General features: G+C 47.2%; 1 protein-coding gene across 1 annotated transcript in view; it reads right to left on the reverse strand.

Annotated features, from left to right (window-relative positions):
* Positions 1 to 9,043, reverse strand: part of nol8 (nucleolar protein 8) — a 15,056-nt gene extending 6,013 nt beyond the window's left edge. The window contains exons 1-7 of the mRNA XM_078283631.1: positions 8,832 to 9,043; positions 6,884 to 6,946; positions 6,597 to 6,675; positions 4,818 to 4,971; positions 3,827 to 4,125; positions 2,887 to 3,134; positions 581 to 1,905 (exon numbers count right to left, since the gene is read on the reverse strand). Coding sequence (XP_078139757.1) covers positions 581 to 1,905; positions 2,887 to 3,134; positions 3,827 to 4,125; positions 4,818 to 4,971; positions 6,597 to 6,675; positions 6,884 to 6,946; positions 8,832 to 8,952 — 2,289 coding nt within the window. The 5' untranslated portion in view covers positions 8,953 to 9,043. The remainder of the gene's footprint in view (positions 1 to 580; positions 1,906 to 2,886; positions 3,135 to 3,826; positions 4,126 to 4,817; positions 4,972 to 6,596; positions 6,676 to 6,883; positions 6,947 to 8,831) is intronic.

The raw sequence follows: 9,043 nt of genomic DNA on the forward strand, positions 1-9,043 counted from the left end.
CAGTAGCAGTAGTAGCAGTAGCAGTAGTAGCAGTAGCAGTAGCAGCAGTAGCAGTAGCAGTAGTAGTAGTAGTAGCAGTAGCAGCAGTAGTAGTAGTAGTAGCAGTAGCAGTAGTAGCAGTAGCAGTAGTAGCAGTAGCAGTAGCAGCAGTAGCAGTAGCAGTAGTAGTAGTAGTAGCAGTAGCAGCAGTAGTAGTAGTAGTAGCAGTAGCAGTAGTAGCAGTAGCAGCAGTAGCAGTAGCAGTAGTAGTAGTAGTAGCAGTAGCAGTAGCAGTAGCAGTAGTAGTAGTAGCAGCAGTAGCAGTAGTAGCAGTAGCAGTAGTAGTAGCAGTAGTAGTAGCAGCAGTAGCAGTAGTAGTAGTAGTAGTAGCAGTAGTAGTAGTAGTAGCAGTAGTAGCAGTAGCAGTAGTAGTAGTAGCAGTAGCAGTAGTAGTAGTAGCAGTAGCAGTAGCAGTAGCAGTAGCAGCAGTAGCAGTAGCAGTAGTAGCAGTAGTAGTAGCAGTATTAGCAGTAGCAGTATTAGCAGTAGTAGTATTAGCAGTAGCAGTATTAGCCGTAGCAGTATTAGCAGTAGTACTCACCAGGTTAGCTAGCGCTCCCTGTATCAGTCTCTTGTGTTCTTCAGTTTCTCTCTGTCTCTGCTCCACAGCTGCCAGCCGTCGCAGGTTGGCCTTCCTCTGCCGCTCCTCCTCTTCCTCACCTCCTGATGGCCTGGGAGGAGGAGGAGGAGGAGCCTCCTCCTCCTCCTCACTGGAGGAGCTGGAGGATGAAGATGCAGCCTTTGGTAGCTGCTCGGTCACAACTTTAGAAACCGTCTGATTGGTCTTTACCTCCTCTTCCTCCTCCTCTTCCTCACTGCTTCCTGATGAAGTCTTCTTCTTGGTTTTGCTGTCTGAGGCTCTGTGGTTCAGCTGAGGAGCTTCTGAGTCCCGCTTCTGTTTTTTAGAGGCACTTTCTCCTTCTCCCTCCTCCTCTTCTTCTTCTCCCTCCTCCTCTTCTTCTTCTTCTCCTCCCTCCTCCTCCTCTTCTTCCCCCGCCTCTTCCTCTTCCTCCTCCTCCTCCTGTCTCCGACCCTCGTCTGTCTCTGATGTCTCCTCCTCCTCCCTCAGCCCTCTGGTCCCCTGGAAGGCGGGGAGGGGCGTCGACACGATGCCTTTCCTCTTCTTCTTCTTCTTCTTCTGCTGCTGTTCGTCCTCGCTGCTGTCCTCCTCTAAGATGGCGGCGAGGATCTCTTCTGGCGTTGTGCCTTCCTTGGGAGGCGCTAGTGTTGGGACGGTGAGGGGAACCGGCCCTTCTGCGGGCCCGGAGGTGACGTTACTTCCTGGTTTGGAGCCGCTGAGGATGCTGGGAGCTGTAGTCTCAGAGGGCTGCTGGGAGGCTGCAGCCAGCTGCTGCAGGTCAGACAGGGAGAGCTCCAGCCGGACGCAGTTAGAGAACAGAGCTTCATAATCTGAGTCTGAACCAGAATCAGCTGATTCTAATTCACCATCATCCTCTTGATCAGCTCCATCTTCATCATAATCATCCTCCTCCTCTTCATCGTCTCCATCTGATTCTGAGGAAGGAGGCTTCATGGCAGGGAAGACTGCCTGTCTCCTCTGCTTCTTTCCTTCTGCTGCAGACTGAGACAACATGGCTTCATCATCTTCATCATTATCCTCATCTTCATCATCATCATCACTATCTGATCCTGAGGAAGGGGGTTTCACAACAGGCACAACCGTCTTCTTCTTCTTCTTCCTCTTCTTTCCTTTGTTAGCGTCCAGCTCAGACCGGTCGTCTTGTGTCAGAGGACTCCGTTTCCCAGAATCCTCTCTGTGCGGGCGAGCAGAGGGTTTTCTGGAGGCGAGGAGTTCGTCCGTGTCGGCGGAGTCGTAGTCTTCCTCGTCTTCGTCACACGGCCGACCTGGAATGACATCACAGCTTCATGCTACAGTTTTACTTCCTCGTGTCATCTGATTCCTCTCGGTTTGCTTGGCATCTGGATTTGTTTTGTTTCTTTTATTTTGAGGTGAGAATTTTTCAGAAACCGCTCGGTTTGTTTTTTTCATCTCACACACTAAATATTAGCTGCTTGTCTTCCTTTAGTGTTTTTATCTTTGTATTGTATTATCACTTTGCTGCGATGTCATGCTTTTATGTTATTTTATTTTATTTATATATTCTATTTTATACTGTTATTACACTCTGCCACTTTATATTTCTATTACTTCTTACATTTCTTCTTACATTTTGCACTGCTGTCTTATTACTGCGTTGTTTGTACACTGCATTTGTTTACTTTGTTTACATTGTGGCTCTAGGCTCTGGGATTTCATAGCTAACTTTATCTGCATCTTGCTGTGTTGTTGCTTACGATAATAAAGAACCTTGAACCTTGCTTTGTCACTACTAAATACAACTCAGCTGAACTGGACTGAACTGAAACTAAAGCTTTATTCAGACTCTGGTAGTTTCACTGGAGTTCCTGTAATGGGACAGGACCAAAAACTCAACTCATTCAGACTGGATGTTTGTTATCAGACGAGCTGACGGATCCACACAGCTTCACCAGGAAAGACTCCAGAGGACTGGAGAATGTTCTGATTAAATTAAAGTGTCGCATTTTGTCTCTCAACAGCAACACTACATTTCCCATAAACCCTGTTGCTTCTGGTCACAAAGATTCATTATTTATTTATTGATGTTAAAATGATTCACCTCCAGGTTTTCTTTTTGAAGTCACAATGAAATAAAAAAATTTCTGTGTCATAATATACACATATTTAAATTTTTTTTCCATTTTTATATTTTTTTTATTTGAACAGCTGAACAGCTGAACACCTGAACACCACAATACAGCAGGAACCAGAGAGAAACTGAGACAGAAATGAAACCCGGGTCTCACCTCTCTGCTGCTGGCGGAGGAGTCCAGACGTCACCAGGAAGTCGTCTCCAACCACTTCCAGTTTATCCTCCTCCGCTTCCTGCCCCAGTGCACCCTGGGAGCTCTGCTGAGCCCCCACCAGCCTGCGGATTTCCTCGTCTGAATCGACATCGCTGTCAATCAAACGCACCCCGCCCCTCTGAGGCCGTCTGGTCGGTAGTTCGACTCCGTTAGACTGACGAGCCTCAGTCTGATCCACAGAGCCAGGCCTAGGAGCAGAACAACAAGGAGGGGTCAGACCGATAGGAGCAGAACAACAAGGAGGAATCAGACCGATAGGAGCAGAACAACAAGGAGGGGTCAGACCGATAGGAGCAGAACAACAAGGAGGAATCAGACCGATAGGAGCAGAACAACAAGGAGGGGTCAGACCGATAGGAGCAGAACAACAAGGAGGGGTCAGACCGATAGGAGCAGAACAACAAGGAGGGGTCAGACCGATAGGAGCAGAACAACAAGGAGGGGTCAGACCGATAGGAGCAGAACAACAAGGAGGGGTCAGACCGATAGGAGCAGAACAACAAGGAGGAATCAGACCGATAGGAGCAGAACAACAAGGAGGGGTCAGACCGATAGGAGCAGAACAACAAGGAGGGGTCAGACCGATAGGAGCAGAACAACAAGGAGGGGTCAGACCGATAGGAGCAGAACAACAAGGAGGGGTCAGACCGATAGGAGCAGAACAACAAGGAGGGGTCAGACTGATAGGAGCAGAACAACAAGGAGGGGTCAGACCGATAGGAGCAGAACAACAAGGAGGGGTCAAGCAGAGAACTGTCGAACACATAACAGAAAATCAATTGGACGCCACCATGTTAGCATAGCATCTGCGTGTTGAAATTTAACAAAGGATTATGGGATACATCTCAACCACTGACAGCAGCTTCCTCCATGTCGTTACCTGGTGCCGCCCACGGCATTATGGGAGCCGGCGGCGTCCGTCCGGCTTCTCTTGGCCCTCTGCGGTTTGTACGGAGGGAACTCGCCCCGCCTCTTCTTGCTGATGTCATCGTCCCCTCCCTGTATCTCCCAGGTGAGCCGGCAGACGGGCGTGGGCGGCTCGGCGGCGGGCGGCTCCAGCCGGCGGATGTTGTGGCTGTGTTTGGACGGGTCGTACTTCACGGTCCGCGCCCTGCCGCCTCTCTGGCACCGCAGCTGCAGGACGGGAAGAACCCGCCCGAACTTACTCACCACCCAGTCCTGCAAACAACCAGGCGACAGTGAACACATCGCCGCCACGCCGGAATTAAAACGACTGGAAAAGAAACCGCTGGAACACAGCGTCAAAATCCCTCATCCCTCCCCCAGATCTGTGTTTGACGGACAGACGGAGGACAGGTGAACCCCGACATGGTTCAGTCTGATTTCACTTTCTCCCGCACAGTTTTTGTTTTTGCTTCTAAATTACAACAAATTTCCAGGCTATTAATAATAATAATTATTATTGAGTGTCAGTCTGTTGAAAGCAGTCAGAATAAGGCAGATCACTGCACTGCTGTCAAGAAGATGACTCTGGATTCTACTAAATTCTCCAAACAAGTTGATTTGTATTGGAAACAAATGAAATGATCGAACCCCACTGGATGATTTCTGAACCTAGTTTTTTTTAAAATGACATTTTAAGATTCAATAAAAGTCAGAGACAGACAGACAGAGAGACAGACAGGCAGACAGAGAGACAGAGAGACAGACAGGCAGACAGACAGACAGAGAGACAGACAGGCAGACAGAGAGACAGACAGACAGGCAGAGAGACAGACAGACAGGCAGACAGACAGAGAGACAGACAGGCAGACAGAGAGACAGACAGACAGGCAGACAGACAGAGAGACAGACAGGCAGACAGGCAGACAGACAGACAGACAGACAGACAGACAGACAGACAGACAGACCTTGTGTCCCGGCACCTCGCTCCCCGGTACAGCAGCCTTCATGTGGAAGTTTTCCACCCCGGCTCTCCTCAGAGAGTCCAGCAGCTCGTCCCTCCGGTCCGGGGCAGAGGGCCGGGGGCCGGGCTCCGAGCCGGCCTGCCGCTCCTGGGCCAGTCTGGGACACACACACACACACACACAGACACACACACACACACACACAGACACACAGACACACAGACACACACACAGACACACAGACACACAGACACACAGACACACAGACACACACACACACACACACACACACACACACACACATTAGAGCTGGGCGATAATATCAATATTCTGGTTTAGGGTCTTTCAGTGGAATCATACGGTGACTTTGCTGTCTGAACAGAACAAGCACATTTTGTGTGGCAGCAGAAGTCTTTCCACAGAGAAACAACATCCAGTTTATCAAAGCATCTGATACAGAAACACAGAGTGACGGAGCGAGGAGCGGAACCAATTACTGCTGCGGAGGAGGAATTAGTCATGTGATTACTTTTTAAATGAGTAATAAGTAAAGAATAACTGATTATATTTTTCGAATAACTGGCCCAACACTGACTACTACACTGCTACTTCATGTCAGTTAGTTCACCTGTAAACCACAGACAGTCTGTCAGTCTGCAGTGAGCAGAGGGAGAACGGCACATTCTCAAATAAACAATAAATATAACAATATTCCACATTATTATTTCATTACTAGCATTCTGGTTTACAGCCAGTGTTTTCCTGGTGAACAATTAGGTTAAGAAGTCGCTCTGATGTATTCCAGATTTCTCCTCATCAGTTTGAGGTAAATAAACCACATTAAGTCACATTAAGCTCATTCGTTTCAGGTGGGCATCTTGTCAGTTTTTTGAACGTTATTGATTTATCTTTAAAGACCCTATAGACAACTTTTCTGCTTTAACTTATCATTATGAAGTAAATGTTGATTGCACAGTGTAATGGCTGTAGAGTAATGACACCATCTGTGTTTAGATTGGTTCCCCATAAGCCTCGCTGTCACTATGCAACTCTGTCTGCCACCGGGCACGATGTCCCGGGAGAACGAAGGCTCCATTTACGGCACAAAGGAAGTGCGTCATCATCCATTGCGCAACCAAAAGAGGAATAGGATAGGTTTTCCCCGGTAGCTATCGGTAGCGGTAGCGTTAGCCATGTTGCTAACGCTACCGCTAGCAGCCAGAAAACGAACCAGGAGCTAAAGGAAGCCAGGACCAGCCAGAAACAAACATCTAACTACCGTATGTTTGTTTCTGGCTGCTAGTGTTAGCCATGTTGCTAACGCTGCCATGTTGTCTGTATCCACTTTAACTTGACATCTTCACCACAGCATCTCCTCGTCTCCCCCTGATGCCTGAATTGAAGATGATTTTTTTCTATTTTGATTTTAGGTCATTAAACCCTCGTTTTTGCCTAAATTCAGACTTTGATGATTTTTTTTTTTTATGTTTCCCTATTTTTCCTACACATTCTTTCTTTCATTGGTGTGAAGTGAAGTGTCACGGTCTCTAATTCACGGTTACATTTTCAGAGTTTTTCATCATTAATTCATTTAAAAAAATGAAACTGAAGTACATTTTCTTTTTCTTTTCACCATTGCTAGTTCTTATGTTGCTGTATAGATGGGGAAAAAAATCGACTTTTTTTCATCCGCGTTAAATATTAGTTTAGCCTGGTTTTCACATGAAGCCTCTCAGGAGAGGACTGCAGCAGTGAAGCGATGCTGAGGTGAAGCTGCTGCACCTGTGGAGGAAACTCTCCCGCGCCGCTTCGATCTGCAGCGTTCCTCCTTTCCACTTGGACTTGTTCAGCACCGTCAAGCCTGCAGAGAAACCGGTTCACATCAGTCCACAACCCATACATACACATACTCCCTTTTACTGCTGTTATTGTTTTATTATGTGTTACTGTTTTTATTGTTTACTATATTTCCCATTTTTGCGCTTATGCCCCATTTTCTTTTTCCCTGCTGAATCCCGTTACTTTCCAAACGTCTCACACCAAACCACAGTGATGCTCAGCTCACTCACATCTCTTGAGGTCGGAGTCTGAGATGTTGATGTTGATGTAGCCGAACGTCTTGTAGGGGATTCCTGCAGAGAAGAAGAAGAAGAAGAAGAAGAAGAACAGACAGGAGGTCAGACAGGAGGCTCATGGTCAGTCTTGTCCCTGCTGGAGCTACTTCACACTCGGCTTGGGCGATATCCACAATTCAATATCGCGATCCAAAATATTGTGATACAAGTTTAAAAGTTTGCACAATTGTGATCAAAACATTCAACACCACAGAAAATACTGCGATATTCACGAAATATCGCAATCTATCAGCTGAGCTGACGGCACACAGACAGCTGCTGGAGGAATGAACCAGATCAGACCTTCTGTCCTGGTACTGCGATATTTTGCGATATTTGTGAAATATTGCGATATTCGACATTAACGAATATCAGTCCAGGCCCTTTAAATAAATACTTTAGTTCGCAGTCGCTCAGAGGAAACAAAGAAACAAAGAATATTCTCAACTAAAGTTATTTTTCTAACCAATAAAACCAAATATATTTTATCCTATTTCCCCCTTAAAGTCCCACATCCTCCTGTCCAGAGTTTTATTTTGTGTCTTTCTGTCCATTCAAAGCTGTGTGTGTGGTGTCATGAACCAAAAACACTCTCAATCCATTTCTCCACGTTCATTTTCCAGCATCTCTCTGAGCCTTACCAAGAACAGGCCGTTTCTGTCTCCGTGTCTTTAAGGCTCATTAATATTAACGACCCCTCCGTTCCGATCGGCTAACCGTTTCGAGAGTGAAACGTGAGACGCCGCGGCCCGGCGGCTACAGGTAGGGAAAACTCTCCGGTAATAAACGATGACGACCGCTCGACCGCTTTGAAAAAAACACTTTGTTAGTCTATTATTTCTTACAGAAATGATAATGAGCGAACCTTTGTGACGCCACAAAGTTACGGAAGTCCAAACGGCTCGTTTAGAGGCTCGCTTTTCTAATATGGATTGTGTGGATTTAGTTTTGATACTTTCACCATGTTTAGATACCGTATTTCCTCTAATAGTGGCCTGTAGTCAATTAAAAGCCGGGTCTCCGATAATGGCCGGGGCCGTGGTCGACACGAACAAATAAAGGCCGGCCTCAAATACAGGCCGGGGAAAAAAAAGAAAGGAAACAAGACTAGGTCAAAACCTAGTATATGGCTGCACCGTGTCCGTCTCCTCTCTCCACCGCGCCCACGGCCCGTACCTACCTCCATGCCGCCGACAGAACAGAGGACCGTCAGGTGGACTGAGCTCGCGCATCGAAATAAACGGCGATATGATATAACTGTATAGATTCTACTTTAGCTTCAGTTAGCTTCAGCTTACATGCAAACAACGGTGGATACCGGTAAACTCCTGCTGCCTGTTTGTAACTGTAGTTTGTAACTGTAGTTTGTAACTGTAGTTTGTAACTGTAGTTTGTAACTGTAGTTTGTAACTGTAGTTTGTAGTAACGTACAAGTGCCACAAGACGGCTCGGCCGGCGGAAGTCTCTGGAGCGTGCCGTCGTCGATTACCGTAATTATCGTAATGCATCGCAGTAACAAAAAAACGTCTACCTAACGAACCCCAACAGAAGCAGATCAGAAAACAAGGAGGCTTCGTACTAAAATATGAGCAAATATACTTATCAAACAGAGGGAATTAGAAATAAAGGCCTGTCTCTAATATAAGCCTGCTTCCAATAAAGGCCTGGTACCCTCTGCAGTCGAGGTAAATAAAGGCCCGGGCCAATATTAGAGGAAATACGGTAGACCATCCAACTCCTTTATCATCACAGAGGAGAGGGAGTCCTGCTGTACACCATGTGCACCTTTAATGTAAAGTATTTTGTAATGTCTCTTCAGTAAAGTGCCATATGAAAGACTTCTCATCATATCAGTGACTCTGCAGTGTGTGTGTGTGTGTGTGTGTGTGTGTGGCGTCCTCACCCTGCTCGTCCCTCCTGGTCCGCAGCTCCACCTCCTCCACCTCTCCGAACTTGCCGAAGCGATCCTTCAGGTCCTTCGGGGTGACGGAGTGGCTCAGCCCGCCGACGTACAGCCGCCGCATCGCCGCCGCCGCCGTGTGCGCCGCGCTGACGGCCTGTCAGGAAACACTGCTGAGATTCTGCTTCCTGCTCTTCAGCGAGTCGTGTGTGATG

Source organism: Centroberyx gerrardi, chromosome 5 (assembly GCF_048128805.1).
Source record: "Centroberyx gerrardi isolate f3 chromosome 5, fCenGer3.hap1.cur.20231027, whole genome shotgun sequence".
In the NCBI taxonomy this organism is placed as follows: domain Eukaryota; kingdom Metazoa; phylum Chordata; class Actinopteri; order Beryciformes; family Berycidae; genus Centroberyx; species Centroberyx gerrardi.